Consider the following 22438-nt stretch of genomic DNA (forward strand, 5'->3'; position numbering starts at 1 on the left):
CTATGGGTCAGCGGGACCCCTCAGGCGATCAGGTCCGCCGTTTGCGGTGTGACGTCTGGTTGGTCCACAGATTGTTGGGAGTCCGGAATACCATAGATCTCCTCATCATCACTCTGAAAGGCCTGTGGGCTGGTGTTTGGAGCATGGTTCGACGGTGGTGAGCTGCTGATCTCCGTGACCCTGCGTAGAGCATCTTGCTGTTCCTGTAGTACCTGTTCCGCAGGTGGGGAGTGTCCTGTCGCCCCCTGTGACGGGCGGGTTGTTGACGATCTGCGTCGCCGCCGCGGGGCCGCACGCGCGTCGTCGCAGCGGATCCTTGCGTTCGCCTGGGCGTTGAGCCCACGCCAGCATCTAGCCAGGCCTCAGTTTCCTCTGGGCTGGTAAAAAAATGCGTTTTGTCTTGCGTTACCACTCGTAGCTTGGCGGGGAAAAGGAGAGAGTACTTGAGTCCTATTTGTCGCAGTCTCTTCCTTCACATCAAGGAAGGAGTGTCTTTGGATGTCACCCAATTTCCTGGATTCACGCAAGATCGTGTTGCGATCTCGGTAGTTGAGGATCCGGAGAAGTAATGGTCTAGGGTTGGAGCACGTGGGGAGAGGTCTTGTTGATACTCGGTGTGCTCGGTCCGCCACGAAGTACGGCAAGTGAGGGACCCCGCAGGGTGCGCAAGAGTTGTCAGTGGTGGGAGTCGTCGTGGCGTCCGCCTCGGAGGTCGCGATGTCTGGGTTATGGCGGCCCTGGAGGGCTATCAGGCCGGCAATGTTCCGTTCGCGCTCCTTTTATTGAGCTTCGTCTGCCCTAGGCGATAGCGGCTGTTATGCCCTCAGATGCCTGGCCACTGTATTGTGCACCTTGGCGTGTGCGCCAGTTATCGGTTACCTCACTGCGCGTCCGGTCAGCGCGCGGACCGTTGTTGTGCCTCGGATAATCCCTGTCCACGCTACTAGCGCCTGGAGTGTGTCCGCAGCCAGTCTCTTCGCGGCGCTGTCTGTGTCTCCGGCTTCGCCGTCGGCGCCGATTCCCCAAGGTTGTTAATCCTCCGTGTTAATCGTCCGCGCAGTGGCTGGGCGGGCTGGGGATGTGGACGTCCCCCGTCGCGGCATAGCGTCTCCACTTCAGGTCTCAGCCTCTCAGCCTCGCAGGTGCAGCGGGAAGAGCGCCATCCTCCGCCCCCGGCGCGCGAGGTCCCGTGCCAGTTCCAGCGCGGGGTTGCGTCTCCCAGGAAGACGCACTTCGGCAGGCACCAGGTCTCCGCCGGCAGTCACTCTCTCTCACCTCGCCTTCACCCCCGAGCGCCAGTCGGTGGGGAGTGTGGCGTGTCGGGGCTCCGGTGTCCAACAGTAGTGTCCAGCTCCTTACTGGCACAATGATTCACCAAGTTCGTCAGCCCCTGACAGCTTGGTTTCCTGCATAGGCCCCGTCCGTGGGCTGCGCTCCATCGCAGGATCTCCAGTACCGTGCAGTCCATCTCCCCCAGCAGCCAGGGCATCACGGTTCAGAAAGGCCCCAGGCAAGAGCCGTTGCAGGTCGCTCACTCTGTCAGGAGGGTGTGTGCCGTCCAACAGTCCGGTCGCTCATTACCATAGACCACTCTTTCAGTCAAGATTTATTATCAAAGTTAAATTAATTTATTTTGATTTTCTTTTTCTTTTTGGGAGGAAGGTTTTTTTCTTTTATTAGCAAACAACAGAATGTACAATTTTGGCTTCATTCTAATACATTCATTGTGAACAACATAGGAGGACAAATAACAGGTCTTTGGGCTGAAGGATTTCTGAAAAGGAGGGCAGAAGTGCCAGGGAGTGGGGAAGGAAGATGAAACACTTAACACATTTCACTCATGGACATCAATTGATGACAGACAACAAGAATAGTGGTGAGAAGGGGGTGTCTTCTAACAGGGATTTATTTTATATTATAGGCCCTTCAAGGGTTCTGTTTGTATTGGCAGGTAAAACCTACTCCACTCAATGGAAGGATACAAAAATACAATTATATTCATGAAATAGACCATCAGTCATTATTATATTTACAATACATATTTGTAAACGATTGGTCTATACAAACATAGAAAATGATAATAAGGTCGAGCGACTCTCAACTTACATTCGGCTCTGCATATACTCAGATCCTACCTGAACTTCTTTGTAATGTCTTCACGTCCGTGAAGCTAAAAGAGAAGATAGCAAATTTGTCTAACGATATTTTACTCAAATGGGACTTCTTTTAAAGCAGTCAGTTAGTGCTGTTACTTACTTAAAAGTTGGTTGAGTGTTTCTTACTTGGTCTACTTGATTTAAGACTCCAGATCCGTCACGTCTTATTTTTGAATTATTTACTTATCTGAAAAAAATCAATGGTTTCTTGTAAGGTCTGCAGTCTAAGTGTGAAGTATACAAACTTTTTATACAAATGGTTGCGTGTTTCTTTGTGCCGTAATTTCGTCCTTGGTTAACATTTTATGTTATTGCTAATGGTGCTATTATTTGATCACATAAGGAGTGGCCATTTCGAAGTATAATTACAAAAAAGGCATGGTGTTGTCACGTAGAGGGTTTTAGCATGCACACGGCTGCCCTTGGTTATCCGCTTTGATCAAGTTCAACATTAACCTGGAGGCACGTATTTGAAAAAATTGTTGGCGAGTCTATATCGCAAGACTCGAAAAATATAGTTCACGGCAAGCGTTTATGTGGTGGCAAATGTCTAAATAACCAGCAGTTGATGTTATATAAAATAGCCAGTCGTACGGGTTTACCTTCAGTGTTTTCCGGTATCCCCCTCAATGCATCGCCGCCATCAATGCAGATTCCATTACCTAGTTCCGGGCTAGACCGTTTAAAAATATATCTGACTTCCGGGTTGGCGTGCAAGTGTTACTGGGATGTGTAGTTTTATGGTATGTTGTATACAGCTTCAATAGAGTTGTGTAATCCATGGCTGGATTACTAGTTATTTATTTAGGGTAGGAAGATATCTTAAGGGTCGAGGATGAACTCGAATGGTTGATTGATCTGTATTCACGCATTTGACCAAATTGATTTTCATTTGATGATAAAACGTGAGCCTCGAACGTCGGCTATCTGTATATTAATTGTGCAGGTAACTTGATGAGAGAATATGCACATCACTAAAATTTGGAGGTTAAGACTTCAATCGGGCTCCATATCACATTGTAGTGTTTTTTTGGGGGGGTTTTATGGGGTGTCTTGAAGATCGAGCTCTAACTCGGAATGTTTGTTTCACGTGTTTATCGGTTTTACTTGTCATTATGTATTAAAGCATGGATATCTCACCTCTATTGTTTATGTATTCAATGCTCAGGGTATTTTTTTTTTTATTTTTTTTTTTTAAAAGAGAGAGATATTGATGGAACGGAGACTAGTGATTGCTTCGAGTTTGTGGAGAATTGATCATAAATGTAGATTCTTTGTTGATCACAGTAGGATTCACTCTGGATGTTACAACATACTTGAAAGAAGGTGCTTCAAAAGAAGTTTTAAAGGTTGTACAATTCAGACATCTCATTTAAGCTTCGGATGGTGGTGTTGAATTTAAGAATAAGCCTTGCTTCTCGCTGTCTCAGTTTGGCCTCTACATCGCCACCTCTTGGGTCTGGGTCAATCTTCGATATTATTGTCCATCTTAAGTCATTTTCCCCATGGGATTCTTCAATCCAATGTTGGACCAGGGGAGCTGTGAGTATTTTCTTCTTTATCCTGGATTTGTGCTGTGACATCCTTTGCCTGGCTTCCTGATTAGTTTTCCCAATATAAAGCTTGTTGCATGGGCAAATTATTCCATAAACGAGGTTTCGCGTTTTGCAATTTGTAAATTGGTCATGTTTCCATGATATGCCTTCGTGTTGGAACAAATTCCCTTCAATGGTGGAGGTGCAACACAAACATGTGCCACATTTCCGATGTCCAGTGATTGGAGGGAGATTCACATAGTCACGTAATGTGAGGGCTCTTGCTTTGGGTACAGCTGCTCGGACGATTTGATTGGCAATACATTTGTCCTTTTTAAAGGCGAAGAGTGGTGCTTCTTTAAACTGGTCATCAAGATCTTTTAATAAGTGCCAGTTTTGATGGATGTTTTTTTTTAGGAAATTAGATGATGGACAAAGTTGAAACGCAAACTGTGCGTCTTAGTTGTTTCTTTTCTTTCTTTTTAAGCAGTTCTTCTCGTGGAGTCCACCAAGCTCGTTTAATGGCTTGCTTCAATAATTTAACTGGATAACCACGGTCCAGTAATCTTTCTTTTAAGGCGTTGGCATGGTTCATGTACTCATCCTTGAAGGAGCAGTTCCTCCGAATGCGGAGGAACTGTCCCACAGGTAAGTTCTGTTTTAAGCTCCTCTGATGATTGCTTGAGTAGTCTAGTGCTTTGTTTCGATCAGATTTTTTCCTGAAAAGGGTAGTCACTATTTGGCCATTGGAGCAATATACTTCAACGTCTAGGAAAGAAAGTCGGGTCTTAGATGCTTGAAGGCTGAATTTGATGTCTCTCATCCTATTGTTAAGCCATTCATGAAATTCCGAGAACTGTTCTGAATTGCCGGACCATGTAAAGAAGACATCATCAATGAAATGGACCCATCCACCGATCCATTGATGAAACAGGTTGTTATTATGAATGAATGCATCCTCGTATTGGCTCATGAACAATATTGCCAGTTCTGGGGCAAATGGACAGCCCATTGCGACTCCCTTTATTTGAAAATAAGGTCATCCTTGAACTTGAAATAATTTTTTGTCAAAGCCATTTTGGCTAATTCCAGGATAAATTCCGTGGGTATTTTGAATGGCCTTTCCCGCTTGTTCAGGAAGATTTCCAAAACCTCTAAAGCTTGGTCCTGAGGAATTTGCGTGTATAATGAGACAATATACATACTAACCAAGAGGTCATGATTCTCATTGAATGGCAGTTGATGTAATTTGTTTAAGAAGTCAGTGGTATCTTGGAGAAAGGATTTAACTGTCGGAGCGGTTGTCGCTGTCCCACTCGCCCCAGAGTTGGCAGGCAGGTGGAGGATGCCGGATCAGCGCTCCGTCCGCATTTTCTGCCTGTTGCGGATAAGCTTAGCAGATTTACGGGCCAGGAAAGGGGAGCTCGGGCCGGAGCTCTACCCGACTGTGACCGCCGCCATTGCGTGCCAAGCCACGCCCCCCCATGGTATGTGACATCCTTGCCGCCTCTGTCCCTTTGCATAGGTGGATTGGGCCATTAACAGTTGTTCATTTATTTTTCTTTTGGTTCTCTGATTGTCCTGATCTTTATCTTTCTTTCCTTTTTTCCCTTTTTTTTTATATAGAGAAAGATTTTGACCAGCATTTTTTTCTTTTGAATTTTAGATACCCATGTTTATATATTCTTGTTTTTAGATGTTTTATTGAGCTGGTTCGGACGCTTATATAGTTATCGTTTGTCCTGATGATGACCATTTAGCTCTACTATGGTCGAAACGCTGTTGACGCACATATGTGGCCGAAATTGAAGAGGAAGTTTTGTTTGCTTTGTGTTGTTTCAGTATTGTCCTAAACTTCTTATTTTTGTAAACTTTTTCCTCAGCCACTTGTTTGTTCACACACTTTCTTGTTTATAGGTTGTTTGTGTATTGTGTTCAGCGCCATTGTCTTACATGTTTTAAGATTGAATTATTTATCATTGTTAATAAATTTTTCTATGAATTGTATAAACTTATACTTGGGTTCTTTCTTTTCTGTTATAAGGTTTCTGTTTCTCTTTAGAATTTAGATTTTTTCTGGTTTTGATTAATATTTGATGTACGTGTTGTGTTAACTTGAACCCTTGTTAGGATTCCAGTATTGTTTGCCCCTGATTCAGGTTCTCAGGCCTGCCCCTGTTGTTGATAACTAATTCTTTTCTTTAGAGCAGGTCCTCAGTCTGAATCTATGATTGTAGCAGCAGCTCAAAGCAGACAGTGCTACGGCAATCATGGAAGAGATGCAACGGCTTTCTATGGATTTTTATGCAGCAGTCTACAGATCATATACATAGTGATAGATGTGCTGCCAGATCATATACATAGAGATAGATGTGCTGCCTTTCAAGCGGTCCTCAATGGAGGCATGATGCTCTTGAACCAAGTTATCTGCGTAGTTGCAGGCTCTGCTAAGTAAGTTGGACATGGACATTGTCATAGACTTACGATAGTTAGATACTGCTGGTATCTCTTGACATCTGGAAAAGCAGATGTCCAACAAAGAACCCTTAATCCGACATTCCCTGGTAACACTGTAAGGTACACTGAGAAGGAGATTCAGCACATCCACACGGTCCCCTGCAGGCATAGTTCCTTTCCGTTGTTCTTCCCTGTTTCCTTTGCATTTCTTGCTCATACATGCTTGCTCTGTCCACTGCCCTCTGTCTCCAGACTTGTTGTTGATACACTTTCTGCCTTAGATGTTCATGTTTATGCTAATGTTCTTGCATTCATGTTTAAACTCCCGTTTTATATGGAATACCTATACCGTGATACAGGACTACAGTTGGTGCTGTTCTCCTCCAGGTGTGGGCACCCACCCTACCATCTCAACATACTGTGAGATCTCCATGCTCGCCTACGCCCTTCCCCCCTCCAACCCCTCCCCTGCCTCCTTCTCCTTTCGTCTCCAGACCTTGGCTTCTGTGTGGAGGGGGCCACCTTGGAAGACCCCGCTACAGATGAGACCACTAAATATCGCACCTACCACCCCCCATTGGGATGACTGGCCCAAGCGCAAACAGCCCGTCCGTCATCTCCACAGCCCCACCCTCTGCAACTCCACAGCCCCACCCTCTGCAAAACGTCCCCCAGTGCAGGGCACCACTCTACTCGCACTCCTTCAGCCTCCAGTCCATACACATTTCCACTTGCTCTCACGTCCTGACTACAGAAGTCCACTGGAACCTCGTATGACCTCCACAACTGACCATCGGGAGTAATCCCTCTGTTCGCATGGAATGTCCGGCTGGCGACAGTTATTGCAGCCCCACCTGGCCTTACGGCTTTGCTTAACCGTCGATTGGAAACCTATCCGGAAACCATGGCGCCTTAACAACGCGCACTTCAAACGCCCTTGGGAGATTCAGCACATGAAAGTGGAGGCAGAGCCTATAACGCCTGTGGGGCTTGACGAAAAGGAATTTCGAAAACATCAGTACAGTACAATATTTTTAACAGAATTTAAACCCCAACAACCGCACCAATCGCCGTAAAGGCAGTCACTAAAGCTCTGTGAGCAGGTGTAAATGTATGTGGAGACCTCTGGGTGGGTTTGAAAGGGGGTGATGGAAGTAGGAGGGAGAAGGGGAAGGGATTTTCTGGCAGGAAGAGCATTTTATGTTTCCCCCATCTGAAAAAAATGGGGACTGAGGTCCTGCTGCTGCACCCAAAGCTTCATTACACTTTTCCATCCAAAAGTACCAATCAAAAAAGTTGGGCTGGTTCTCCAACACAGAAGGAACGGGTGTGTGGAAAACCTACCAACCCAAAATCAGGTGGCAATCAATTTATTTCTGTAATTTTGCTCCAGGAAACTGAATCGGGCCGTCCTCTGGTAATCCTATTTACATTGAGTTCTAACCCTTTCGATCTGAGACTGTTCGTCATGAAGTGCCAGTGAAGCAAACTATTTTATGTAGCTCCTTTTTTTTCAGAGGGCTCCTTGGAGACGCCTCCGAATATCACTGAGCCGTTCCGCACCCTGTCAGGACACACCGCTAAGATAACTGGCCTGGCATGGAGTCCGCACCACGATGGAAGGCTGGTGTCCGCTTGCTATGATGGCACTGCACAGGTGAGCAAATTTTAGTTCTTTACAGACTTCTTACTGGGGCAAGTGTCCTTCCTGCTTTATTCCCTGACGGCACTTGGACCAGAAAGCTTGAAGTTGGCTTTACTAGTACTTTTCCATCCCATCTACTTATTTTGTCAATAAAAAGCAGTATCTGCCCATTATGGGCACAAAATATTTTAATGTGCATCTTTCCTAAAGGTGCAAACTGTACCACCTGAAAAGAACAGTTTAATGTTGATATGGGTGTTGCTTCATTTTTCTGGTGTCACCCAAAACAGATTTTCTTTTAGGAATCAAGTGAGGGCATTAAGTTGCTGAAACTAAAACACAATCCTCACTACTAAGGAATACTTTACTCTGGGCAAACTCAAATTCCAACTATTACCTCCTGTCACTGGGAGAACAACAGCTTCTCTTGGTCTGCAGCAGGCCATACAATCTTGATTCATGTCTTGGAGTAATCTGCCTGTTGCAGACCAGGGTTGTGTGATATCTAGGATTGATGTATGGAATTTTCATTTGCAAAAACGTGTAGCAAGTGTCGCAACAATTTTTGCAAATGGAAAGGAATTTTGCAACCCAACCTTTGCACTGATTAGGCAATTCACAAAAATACAAATTGTATTGAGTTTTAATCAGACCTAATCCATGATGGGTCAGCAGACCACCATGCCTGTGATTGCCTTTCAGTCAACTTAAAAAAAAAAGTGTTTTTTGTTTTTTGAGTGTTGGTATTGGTCTCGTGGACCAATGCCTACTACTAAACAGCTTTCCAATTTGTGAATTGGATAACACATCCAATTAGGTGTAATCTAAAACACAATGTTTTGCGACTGGATTTTGGTTGCATAAACATTGCTACTTGCTAAATTAATCACTGTTTGGAAGGGGCCCCTTAAACAACCGACACCCAATTAGCGATTCTTTATGGGTTTTGCAATTCTGGTAACATGTTCCCAACTAGGAAAATAGATTCAGTACATAACAAAAATCTATTTTGCACTTCACAAACACTGTGAAGTTAGGAATCAAGGGATTTGCGCCCGCAAAGTGGCTTTGTACATTAGGCCTTAGATTACCTAATCTTTACTGTGTGGAAATGGGCTATATGATATTGTAAGAAAGTGCCATCTTTCTTGCATTGGTATGCCCCCACTTTTTGCTGAATTGCTGATGTGCTTTGACTGAGTGTGCCCTGGGCTCCTGCCAACCAGGTGCCCAAGGCCTATGTTCCTTCCCTAAAAACTGTGTTGAAACTAAAACCCAATTGGCATCTCTGGCCACTTGTCAGCCCCTAGTAAATGGTACCCTAGGTACCCAGGGCATGGTGACCAGAGAAGACCCCTAAGGGCTGCAGCACTTATTGTGCCACCCTTAGGGGCCCTGTACCCTGACAAACACACACTGCCTTTGCAGGCTGAGTGCATAAGGTACAGAACCAAACAGAGTTGACATGGCACACATCCCTGTGTGCCATGCCCACAAGCTCACTGCCTTGGCATCCATCAGTCACCCCTCTAGCTGGGTGCCCTATGCCAGTGGTGTGGGCACCGGTGCATGAGCCCTGTGCCCCTACAGTACCCAGGGCCATTCCTGGGCATTGTAAGTGCAGTGCTGCCATTAAGAGTATATGGTGCTGGGAGGTCGTCATTACGAACTTCACAGCACCATGATGACTTCACTGAAGACTGTGAAGTTTGATATCAAACTTCTCAGCACATTAAACCTGCACTGATGCCAGTGTGGGATTTAATGTAAACTGCACGACAGAGGGCATCTTAGAGTTGTCCCCTGAAACCTAACCAACTCCCAGTGTCCTGACTGTGTGGCTGCAGAGGCATGTTTCTGGACCCCTGGGTCGAGAGCCTGCCGCTCTTGGGGGCCTGAAACAATGCACATCCTGGGACAAGGTGCCAGGCCTCCTCCCCCAGGATGGGCAGGGGAAGCTTTAAAGGCATACCCCCTTTGTGAGCTTCTCCAGGCCACTTGCTGTACTCAGCAACTGGCCCCAACCAGTTCTGACCCCCACTCTGGCGGAAAGAACGGTGGGAAACCCTTAGTGAGGAAAGGGGGTGTGAGGGGGGAGAGGCGAGGTGAAGCACAACTCGGGCTCCAGCCATCTGGATGATGGGGAACCCTGCCCAATCACAGCTAGGCTCCTGCCCCCTCCCAAAGGAGAGGAGCAGTCTAGGGGGTGTACCCACCCCAGGTCAGGGACCGATTGGTCCCTGCCCTCGCCCTACCTGTAACGCCCCTAAATTTAGTATTTAGGGGCACCCCGAATCTTCCTTCCTTAGATCCTGATTGTAACAAGAAGACCAAGAAACACAAAGACCTGCCACACAGCTGCTAACAAAAGGACGACGCCCACTGACTTGGCCCCAGAGCCCTACAGGCCTGTTGATCCTTGAACCTGCTCCTGTGAAACTCTGGTGTCTCTTGCGGACAGCAAGCTCGACAACCCCGGAGGACCTGCCTGCCTTGAACCTCTTAAAGACTGGCACTCCCACGAGCAGTGGTTCTGCTCCAACAGCAATACCCCTGGTGCCAGCCAGGAACCGCGAATCCAGCCCACTCTGCACCCGCCAAACCCGGCCTGTGCCTGAGTGACCCAATACCACAAGGACGTCCCCCTGGCAACTGGAACCCGAAGTCCAGTGCCCAAAGACTCAACTCGACGAACCAAACACCCCTCCAACCGCGACCAGCCGAGGGTAAGATTTCCCGACCCCAAAAGACACCCCTGCACCCGGTGTCCTGCGGCCCCCTGTTCCCTCCTTTGGGGTACCTACCTCTTCTCCAAGATCCCAACTTACCTCTCAAAGTGGTTTTCGCACCTGAAGAATCTCCGTCCCAGAGCCTGCAGCCTTTGTTCACTTTTTAACCTTGCGATTGTATAACATTGAGCGTCCGACAGCTCAAAAGCACCCTGCACCCACCCGCCCGAGTGCCGCTGGAAGTGCAGCTTCTACCCTACTCTACTTCCCCACTTGCCCTGAGTAAGAGACCAGGAGCTCAGCTCCCACAGTCGCGTGGCCTGCTTGCTTGCAGCCACCAACCAAAGGCCCCCTACCCTCCATTCGATTGCATTGGGCCTACTCTCTCTGCACCCGGCTGCCCCTGTGCCGCTGATGGTGTAACTACTGTACCTTTCCGACCCTGGGAGACCCCTGAGGCTATACCCAGAACCTTAACTCTACCAGTCGAGTACTTACCTAAAAGCTGATAACTCATTTTCCTTCCATAGGTTAACATTGACTGGTTTTCACTGAAATTTCTTCTAATTGTGGAGTTTTGAAACTTTAAAATATTCACCTAAAATCAGCTGAATAACGAATTCCGAAGTACTCACCTGTGATCAGGGGAGAAGTCAGTACTGTACCTTTAAGCCCAGTGCTGAACCGCAAAAGTAGTCTTAACTGTACATTTTCTTCTATAGGAAACCATTGACTGATTTTCTGTGACATTTCTTCTGTCGATTTTTGCAAACTACAAATATTCTTTAAAAATCATACCAAGTACCAAAATGTAATTGCTTACCTATCTTAGGTAGAGGTCTCAGTAAGTACTGAGCTTAGGAGCCCAGTACTGGACTAGAAAAGTAACAAGAGCCTACTTAACCTGTGACTTGAATTTCCTTCCATAGGATAACATTGCTTGCTTTTCACTGAAAAGTTTTTGTGTCCACTTTGAAAATACATTTATATTCTTTAAAAATCACAACGATAACCAAAACACTTTTACTCAACTGTTTACAGCTTAGGTCCCGGGACTGAAGCCAGATCCAGTCCTGTGGTTAGAAAAGTAATCCTTAAAATAATCAACTGCATTTATGTAGAAAAACCCATTGAGCTCAATGTTAAATTGTGTTTAGAATTGTGTTGCCAATTGCAACCACAGTATCTATTGTACTTACCAAGTCTATTGCCTTTCTGCAAAGTAATTACCTAAAGTCACTCATATTGAGAAAAGTATATTTTGATACCTGTTGGTTCTAAAATAAAACAACTATATCTTTTGATATAAAACAATTGGCCTAGAGTTCAGTTCTTGAGTGTGTGAAACCTTTTACTGATTGAGTGTGTACAACACATGCTTCACACTGTCATCTGATACTGCCTTACTGCTCGACCAAGCTACCACTTTAGAGAGTAAGGTCATATCTGACTTTAACCTCTGTCATACCTCTGGGGATTGAGGACTCTATACACACTGTACCTTACTTTGGTCCAGTATATATAGAGCCACTTTCTTACAGATATAGTGTGGTTGTGCAACCTCACTGTGTAATACACTTACCAGTCCATTTGGGACCATTGAGTTTCACTTGTCAAACCTTCAGCTCACCCCTGGGTAGCTGTGCCTATGAGCAACAAGGCTTACAGGATGGAACAAGTATAAAGAATTTAACCAGCACCAAAGCAGTTGAAGAAGTTGGCAAGCCAAAAAGATCCCCTGTTCTCCAAAGAAATAGAATTCACAAGGTATAGTAAATCGATTTATTTTACTGAACCACGAACAAGCATTGGCAAATTCAACGAATTTGACACTTTGAAACGTTTGCACCAAAAAGTTTAGGCTAGTTGGAATGTGGTCACTTAGATTAACTTTAGGTGACCAGCTCCAGTAAGGAGCCTGTCAGGGGAACCAGCAAGGTCCTCAGAATCAGTTACCTCTGCAGGTGAGACCGGAAACTGTGTTTTTGATGCATTACCTCCTGTACCCCACCCACCACCCTTTTTGCCAGGTATTTGATGCAACTTTAACTGAAGTACACTGGGTTCCTACTAACCAGGTCCCCAGTGCCAGTGTTCTTTCCCCAAAACAAGACATCTGGTCACTTGATCCCCAAGACCTTTAGACCTCTGGAAGTCCCTAGTAAGTGGTACCTCAGGTACCTGGCACATAGGCACTAAAAAGGCCCCCTAAGAACTGTTGCTTATCTTGTGCTACTCTAAGGGACCCAGCATGAAACTCATACAGACTGCCACTGCAGGCTGGGTGACAAGGTGCTCCAAAAAGGAAAAGCATGACATGGCACACACGTGTGTCAGGTTCCCTAACACTGCATCTAATATTTGTAAGTCACCCCTCCTGCAGGCCTTACAGATCTAAGGCAGGGTGCATTATATTACATGTGAGGCCATATCTGCATGAACAGATATGCCCCTTTGCTGACCAGTTCAATTACTGACAGTACAAGTGAACAGGAAGGTATGTACTGGGCACTGGTCAAAACGAGTTTCCCAGCTACATATTGGCTTCACTGAAACCTACAGTGGTTGGTATCAAAAGTCTTGTATTAATAAACTCACACTTATTCCAGTGTTGGATTTATAAACACCTGCACCCAAAGGGTACCTTAGAAGTAACCAATGAAAGCTACCAGCCCCCTAGTGTTCTGACTGACTGGTCTTGTCCTGCCTGCCCCAACAGACCAGTTTCTGCCCAGTATGTTGTTAAATATAAATTATTTTCATTTTAAAAAGTGGGCACTTAATGCAATTTCTGAATTCTGCAATGTTCTCTTATAGAAAGAAGAACACGTTCTGCAAACAGGTATAGTACAGTGACGTACAAGACTAATCTCCAGGAGTTAAGGTGAGTAGTGGGCAAGGTTCAAGGCACCACCACAGGACACTACCAGCGGCACAGGGGTGGCCGGGTGCAAGGTGCAAAACAGCGTCGGCAGCCCAATGTATTTCAATAGAGATCAGTAATTGTAATTGTAATTGTAATTGTAAAGGTTCTTCTATAGCACATGGCTACTCGGGAGCATCCCAGCGCTTAGTACTAACCAGAGGGAGAAGGATATCAGAGGGTGCAGAGGCCTAACTCATCTAGGTCTTGGGGAACAGTACAGTTTTTAGTTTTTTGCGAAAAGTGAGTAAGTTAGGCTCTTGCCGGAGAGGTGGGGGGGGAGCATTCCATAACTTAGCCACATTTTGCGAGAAGAGGCGACCCCCTGTACGGGCCCTATTAATCCTGGGGATTATTAGCAGGTTTTGCTGGTTTGAGCGAAGATTCCTGGGTGGTTTGTATGGCCTGATCATGTCATTTTAGGATGGGAGGGCCCTTCCCATAAAGAGTTTTATGGACCAGACAAAGGGTTTTAAAGTGAACTCGCTCCCTTATTGGAAGCCAATGCAAGGTACTCAGCGAGGGTACTGCTGATGTACGGCGGCTGGTACCCGTAAGTAACCTCGCTGCAGAGTTCTGGGCAGTCTGGAGTTGCCGAGTAACCGAGGCGGGGGCTCCCAGGTAGAGCGCATTTCCATAGTCCAGCCTGGATAGAATAAGGGACTGGACTATGGTTTTCTTGGCTGTTTCGGGTAGTTGAGGGAGGATTTTACGAATTGTCTTCAATAGGCCAAAGCAGGTGGCCACTGTCTTTCTTGCCTGGGTTTTAAAAGACAACTCCATATCCAGCCAGAAGCCGGGGCTTTTTATCTCGGACTTTGGGGAGGGCCCAGGCCCCATACAGGAGGGCCACAGTGTGGAATTATTGAATGTGGCTTTTTTTCCTAGTAGCATCAGCTCAGTTTTCCCCCCATGCAACTTCAGATGGGACGCATCCATCCATTTAGCAACTGCCTCCAGGCAGCTGCAGAGGTTGGTCGGAAGGGGCTAAGGGAAGAACCCTGTGGTACCCCACACTGTAATGGCACTGGAAGGGAGCAGCTGTTCTCTGAGAAAACCTTAAAGACTCTGTCGCTAAGAAAGGACCCGAGCCACATAAGGGCCTTTCCCGTGATCCCAATCCTTTCCAGGCGAGATAAAAGCACACGGTGGTTAACCGTGTCAAAGGCGGCACTGAGGTCCAGGAGGATAATGGCTGCGCTGCCACCTGCGTCCAAAATCCTCCTGGAATCCTCAACCACCCTCAACAGTGCTGTCTTGGTTCCCTGTCCTCTCAGGAATCCTGTTTGAGTAGGGTGTAGCAAATCATGGGTCTCCAGATGAAATGCCAGCTGTTTATTCACCCATTTTTCGGTGAGCTTACTAATGCCAGGGAGAAGGGAGATGGGGCGGTAGTTGGAAAAATCGTCGGGGTCAAGATTTGGTTTTTTCAACAGGGCCTTAACCATGGCCAACTTCCAATCTTGTGGTACCATACCTGACTCCAGCGAGGTGTTAACTAAATTGATAATGTGGTTGCTGATGTGGGGCAGAGCCAGGTTTAAAATGGTCATAAGAGCAGGATCGAGCGGGGAGCCGCTCTTTATAGAGTTAAAGAGAGGGGGCAAAAGTTCTGCACTAAGCTGGGAGAAGGATGAGAGGTGAGGCGGAGTGAAATCAATATCACCTACCAGAAAGGGGGTTGGGCCAGCCATAGGTAGGGGGGGAAGAGAAAGGAGGATAATTTGAATTTTTGTGGCAAAGAAGCTTGCTAGTTTATTACAGCGGACACCAGATTCCTCGGAGGAAAGTGCCGATGATGGCGGGTCCGGGGCTTTTAGCAGAGTTTTAATTATCTTGAACATCTCTCTAGGGGCATTAGCACAATTATCAATTTTTTCTGCATAAAAGGTAGATTTAGCTGTGTTGAGGGCAGATTTATATTTCTTTATAGTAGATCTGTATTTTTTTTTTTCTCCTCATCGAAATGTTTTTGCCACTGCCTCTCCTCCCGTTTACATTCCTGTTTAAGGGACCTTAGGTCTGCATTGAACCAAGGTTGTTTATTGGGGCCTTTTTTATTTGTGATACATTTTTTTGGGAGCACGCTATCCAGTGATTGTTCTAGCCATTGGTTGAAGTCTTTATTTGCCCTATCGATGTCCTGGTTGGCCGAAGGCTCGCTCTGCTTCAGTGTTTCTAGCCAATCATTAGGTTCTAGTTTCGTCCAGCGCCTACCTAGAGCTTTATGAGGAGATTTGGTATAACTGGGTCTGCTTATCTTCCATGTAAAAGGGATTACCATGTGATCTGACCAAGGAATCGAATATGGTTCAGCTGATGTCAATTCTGCAACATTTGAGAATATGGGATCCAACAGATTCCCTTTAAAATGAGTGGGGTGCTGAACAAGTAAGTCCAATTCGCAAGCGGCCAAATCTTTAGTCAATTCCATTGCAATGGTATCTAAAGGATTATTTAGATGGAGGTTCAGGTCTCCTAGCACTATAAAATTAGAGACCATACTAGCTAGCTCCAAGGTGGTTTCAATTAGTCCTTCTACAAATTGTCCTATTGGGCCAGGTGGACGGTAAATTAAGAGGCCAGAGAGTGACCGTTCTGAAGATAATGTAATAGAGAACTGTATACTCTCACAGTCTGGGGTAGAACTATCAGTCATACGACAGATTAAATGTTCCCTATAGAGAATAGCAATCCCTCCTCCAACCTTAGGTCCTCTATCCCTGTGTTGGATCAGGTATCCAGGGGGGAGAGCTCGGACAATGTCTGGGCCAGAGGTGGATCCAAGCCACGTTTCTGTTAAAAAGAGAATGTCCAGGTCCAGATCTTGAATTAGTAGGGAGATTTCAGTGGCATGTTTTGGTAAGGAGCGACAGTTTACCAATGCCATTTTCAGAGCAGCCTCTGCTTTCCTTATTTTGGTAGTTACCTCGGTTGCCCTAAAAGGACAATGTTGACAAGAGAAGCAGCCAAGCTCAGGGTCCACAGAATGGCTACAGGAAAGTGGAAGGACCCCCTTTAGAGTAAGAAGTGTCGAGCGGGAGTATGATAATGGGGATAAGGCTGGTGAGGCAGGGGAATCAAGGAGAAAGTATTTGATCAGGTATAGGCTCAGTTTGAGTCCAAAATTGAGGCAGGGGTCCTGGGCGCGAACGGGCAGGACTTTGGCACGACTCCGGCGCAGGTCCGGCGCGTCCGCAATACACGTCCGCTACGCAGAGCCATGCCTGTTCTTTTAATGGCGCTGCTAGAGCGCGTGATCTGCGTGTCCCACACCCAATATGGCCGCCAAGATCACAATCCCAGCCCTCGTAGTCGATACTCGGCCGAGGGTCTGGTTCGGAGGTAGGGGAGGGGGGAATGAGCACAAGGCGCTTAGAAGCGCTAAGGGGGGTCTCTAATCTATGGCGCTTAATTATTCAAGCGCGGTCGAAATACACCATACAAAGTGCGAAATACACAAAATTAAAACTTTCAGAGAAATAGTTAAAAACTACAAAGTAAAGACAGAGACCACCCGGCTTACGCCTCAGGAGGGAAAGGTTGTTTCTGGTCGTAATCACCAGGGGATATTCCTGATTCCCTTTTATGGCGCTGCTAGAGCGCGTGATCTGCGTGTCCCACACCCAATATGGCCGCCAAGATCACAATCCCAGCCCTCGGCGTAGATACTCGGCCGAGGGTCTGGTTCGGAGGTAGGGGAGGGGGGAATGAGCACAAGGCGCTATGAAGCGCTAAGGGGGGTCTCTAATCTATGGCGCTTAATTATTCAAGCGCGGTCGAAATACACCAAATAAGGTGCGAAATACACAAAATTAAAACTTTCAGAGAAATAGTTAAAAACCACAAAGTAAAGACAGAGACCTCCCGGCTTCCGCCTCAGGAGGGAAAGGTTGTTTCTGGTCGTAATCACCAGGGGATATTCCTGATTCCCTTTAATGGCGCTGCTAGAGCGCGTGATCTGCGTGTCCCACACCCAATATGGCTGCCGAGAACACAATCCCAGCCCTCGGCGTCGATACTCGGCCGAGGGTCTGGTTCGGAGGTAGGGGAGGGGGGAATGAGCACAAGGCGCTTAGAAGCGCTAAGAGGGGGTCTCTAATCTATGGTGCTTAATTATTCAAGCGCAGTCGAAATACACCAAATAAATTGTGAAATACACAAAATTAAAAACTTTCAGAGAAATAGTTCAAAACTACAAAGTAAAGACAGAGACCTCCCGGCTTCCGCCTCAGGAGGGAAAGGTTGTTTCTGGTCGTAATCACCAGGGGATATTCCTCATTTCCTTTTATGGCGCTGCTAGAGCGCGTGATTTGCGTGTCCCACACCCAATATGGCTGCCAAGAACACAATCCCAGCCCTCGGCGTCGATACTCGGCCGAGGGTCTGGTTCGGAGGTAGGGGAGGGGGGAATGAGCACAAGGCGCTTAGAAGCGCTAAGAGGGGGTCTCTAATCTATGGTGCTTAATTATTCAAGCGCAGTCGAAATACACCAAATAAAGTGCGAAATACACAAAATTAAAAACTTTCAGAGAAATAGTTAAAAACTACAAAGTAAAGACAGAGACCTCCCGGCTTCCGCCTCAGGAGGGAAAGGTTGTTTCTGGTCGTAATCACCAGGGGATATTCCTGATTCCCTTTTATGGCGCTGCTAGAGCGCGTGATCTGCGTGTCCCACACCCAATATGGCCGCCAAGATCACAATCCCAGCCCTCGGCGTTGATACTCGGCCGAGGGTCTGGTTCGGAGGTAGGGGAGGGGGGAATGAGCACAAGGCGCTTAGAAGTGCTAAGGGGGGGTCTCTAATCTATGGCGCTTAATTATTCAAGCGCGGTCGAAATACACCAAATAAAGTGCGAAATACACAAAATTAAAACTTTCAGAGAAATAGTTAAAAACTACAAAGCAAAGACCGAGACCTCCCGGCTTCCGCCTCAGGAGGGAAAGGTTGTTTCTGGTCGTAATCACTCACTGCATAAAGAGATGAATACAAGGAAAATTATAACAACATTGTTTTTAATCACAACGTGTCCTGTAAAATTATTCATAAAAGTCGATACACAATTTAATAATATACAATGCCCCTAAAGGGTAGGACAGGGAAGGGTAGTGTTGGGATAGTGAAGGTATAGGAATTCTAGTACAAATCAATTGGATCTAAATACATCAAAAATCATAACCGGTAAACACAATAGAGAGAAATTTATCAGTCATTTAAACAGTCATGCCTCTGAAAAAATAATAAAATCACAAATGATATGTCTGGGAAGAGGCTGAACAGAAGAGGGAGTGTCGACGTTTCGACCCAAGTAGATGCAGGTGTGGTTTGTAGAGCACTTCAAGACTAAACAACATTCACCAGAAAGTCTTAGGTGGGTTATTTTGGAGAAGGTCACATTGGGCCCCAGAGGTGGTAGCCTTTCCAATATCCTTAACATCCGTGAGGCGAAATGGATGATTCTCTTTGATTCTGTGAGGTTAGGACTCAACTAAACAGAAAGTACGTTTGCACAAATGGCTAATCTGTAACCTCATTTACCCACCATGAATACTGTATAACCTGTATCGCACGCGGCTTTTACCATCATGTTTGATAGGTATGCCGTACTTGTCCTCCAATTATCCACTCTATATTGTACCGTTTGGATATTTATGAATACTGTATAATCTGTATCCCACACGGCCTTTACCATCGTGTTTGATAGGTACGCCGTATTTGTCCCTCATCTTGTGATTTGGTTAAACATGTTTATCAAGGAGGTGACTAGCTCTACTTTTGAAATGCTATGACTAACTGTTTAATGTATCCATACTGGTGGTAGCTGTCTGTTCTGTGGCATCATTCTTGAGATAATGAATGTGTCCTGTGACTATACTGTTTGTACTGATGAATTGCCTTTTATTAGTGATGGATTATACACTGACTTTGATCCATTATATAAACTCATGCAGGCCAGCATCTGACAAACTTTATATTTTCAGTGACTGCAATATAATTGGGGGGTCCGCTTTACAGCTGTTTTGAAATATAAAATTTGGAAATCTTTATGGTTCCCTTTGGAATATACGTAAGGTTCCATGTTTGAATCTTGCGCCTTTCGACATTTAGAAATGTATAGGATCTTGTGATAGCACTAATGACGAGTGTTTCATAGTCTCTGTACACAATCTTGGAAGCAGTTCGTTTTCTATTATTATGACAACACGTATGTCATGTGACTAGGACGTTTCCCGGAAATCTAAACATAACGCTGTGTTGTATCTGCCCATACCGAGGACTTCTGCTCTCAGCTATCCCGCGCACCGAACTATATACAGGTATGTGCAGCGTAGCATTCATCAACCACTTCAGGTTTCCCGTATGTTTTTCGGGAACTAACGAGAGCTTACTGGTTCTGTTATTTCACAGACTCGTTTGCTGTATGCACCGAACATACTGCGTCTGCCGATTCATTTCCGTATCGACGCTGTATCTTCATAGACTACCTTATTGGAACCCCACCTGCTTAAGGCGCCTGTCCCTGTGATTCCATGTATGTGCATTCGACTGGCTGATCAACATATGCCAAATCACTAGGCTAATACATTATGCACCCCTCTTGGGTGACCGGAGCCAGTAATGACTGTATCTCTCCCTTGTACATTGTCCCACTGACCAGCTGGACATCTTGTTTAAATTCAGTGACACAACATCGTTTTACGACACCGCGTATAGGTAGGTGCTGTGTAATTTCTTTTATGTAACCTCTTGCATTCTCCCGACAAACCGAGTGCTTAAAGGGGCTCTGTTATTACTCTCTAGACCCAGCTGCTACGTGAGCCGTATGTACAACCCTTACTGATTTACCCAAAGCCATTTCCCTATCGGCTCAGTATCACTATATCGGAACTCCACTTGATCAAGGTGTCTATCCATGTGACCACAGGTATGGTCGATATATAAACAGTGTACCTCATATATACTAAGCAACTTTCTTTCAAGATCTCAATGACTAATGGATGTATTTCTCTCCGATAGAGTGTGTATTTGAAAGCTAGGACGTCTCTTTTATATTCAGAGACACAGCATCACTTAAAGGTATATTTTCCATTGCTTATATCCATCTGGTATTTGCGGTACCGTTATATACGGTACTCCCTGGTGGTTCTGTTTGACATCATACAGATCCTACTTTTTCTGTGTATGGCCTGTGATTCAACACCTGCACAACCTTACTAGAGTACGACAATAATTCTCTATGTATTGATGATGCTAATTCATATTATATAGCGGATTTTTTCATATTCTAGGCGCAGCCATATTCTGAGTTCTACTGAGAGTTTCTTTGTACCCTACCGTGTTTTAACAATTACAGGTGGGCATCTGGACTATTACTATGTACGTTCACTTCACTTAAGTCTCTTTTTAAGTGTTCTTGCCATCCTTGTTGCCATATTAAAATCAGCCTATCTAACGTTTTTGACACCACTTGCTGTTTTTAAATTTTGATTTCGTCATTAGAATAAGTACCCTTTCTGGGCTCCGGATAAATGACGATGTTTGTTGGTTAAGTCCTTCACTGTAGGTGAAACATTCTTTATTAATGTCAACAGACACGTCCTCTTGTATTCCTCGTATGATATATTATTGTAATTTCCCTCCGCGGCCTTTTATAATTTTAGGATTATTAGGGATCTTTAATTGACCCTCAATAACAGTAATCTATTAATTTTTTGTACAGATCCTTTGCCCCATTCTCCTCGCTCCACTGTCCTGATGAAGACCCTCTAGCAAGGTCCAAACCACACCTGCATCTACTTGGGTCGAAACGTCGACACGCCCTCTTCTGTTCAGCCTCTTCCCAGTCATATCATTTGTGATTTTATTATTTTTTCAGAGGCATGACTGTTTAAATGACTGATAAATTTCTCTCTATTGTGTTTACCGGTTATGATTTTTGATGTATTTAGATCCAATTGATTTGTACTAGAATTCCTATTCCTTCATTATCCCAACACTACCCTTCCCTGTCCTACCCTTTAGGGGCATTGTATATGATTAAATTGTGTATCGACTTTTATGAATAATTTTACAGGACACGTTGTGATTAAAAACAATGTTGTTATAATTTTCCTTATATTCATTTCAAGTGATTTTGATTGATTAACTTTCTGGGACCACTTTGTTTGCATCAATCATTCACCCAGGTCCCAGGGACTTGCTGGGTTAACCCGTGTTTTTACAGCACTGCATAAAGAGGCGGCAGGCTCTGGCCAGGATGCCAGTTGGGCTGAACCAGCATGTGGGCTCAGGTCTTGCGATTGTCAGGGGACAACTTTGGTCCATTTCTCCAAGGCTCCGGTGCGATGGGTGCAGGGGTGTCCTTAGATGTTTGCTTGTTTCTTACCAGAGCAGTCGCAGTTGAAGGGGCTTGCGTGCAGAGGCTGCAGGTGATGTCAGGGAGTCCAAGAGGAGTGAAATTATGATTGATCGAGCTTTGGAGGGCTGGGGGACCTTGTTGACACTGGTGGCCCACTTCAACTTGGAAACACAATAGTAGGCCCCTGGGTCTAATCCAGTGTTAAAGTATTGGGCTATCCCTTTCTTAGGACAGTTCCCGCTCACCCACCCCTAGGTGGCATGCTTCATCATAGGGCATCTCCTCGCACTACGAGCCTAGTCGTAGTGCAGGATACAACCCCCTCACTGAGAGGGAGAAGCTCAGGGATGTTTTGATAAAGATGGTGAGGTGTACAAAACCTCTTGATGAGCAGGGTGTGGGGAGGGGGTGGGTGACGGAGTAAAAGTGCCTAAAATTAACTCTATGACATGCTGGACAATTTTAATATTGAATTCATAGGTCAGGATTATTTCACTTATTCCCCTTATATCACTATGCTCCATCATATAGCCCACTCCTTGTTAACTCAGGTTTTTTTAAAGAAATGAATTATGTGTGCACTATTTGATTCAATGCCTATTATACTTCCCATGTTTGACTAATTGTTTGATT

The 22438-nt window shown here is 45.5% G+C and overlaps 1 protein-coding gene across 3 annotated transcripts in view; it reads left to right on the forward strand.

Moving 5' to 3' along the window:
• The window catches only part of GEMIN5 (gem nuclear organelle associated protein 5), a 500185-nt gene that overhangs the window by 251794 nt on the left and 225953 nt on the right, over positions 1–22438 (forward strand). For all 3 annotated transcript variants that reach the window (XM_086931243.1, XM_086931244.1, XM_086931245.1), the window contains one exon: positions 7666–7805. In XM_086931243.1, the coding sequence (XP_086787369.1) occupies positions 7666–7805 (140 nt within the window). The remainder of the gene's footprint in view (positions 1–7665; positions 7806–22438) is intronic.

This window comes from Lissotriton vulgaris, chromosome 7 (genome assembly GCF_964263255.1).
Source record: "Lissotriton vulgaris chromosome 7, aLisVul1.2, whole genome shotgun sequence".
Taxonomy (NCBI): domain Eukaryota; kingdom Metazoa; phylum Chordata; class Amphibia; order Caudata; family Salamandridae; genus Lissotriton; species Lissotriton vulgaris.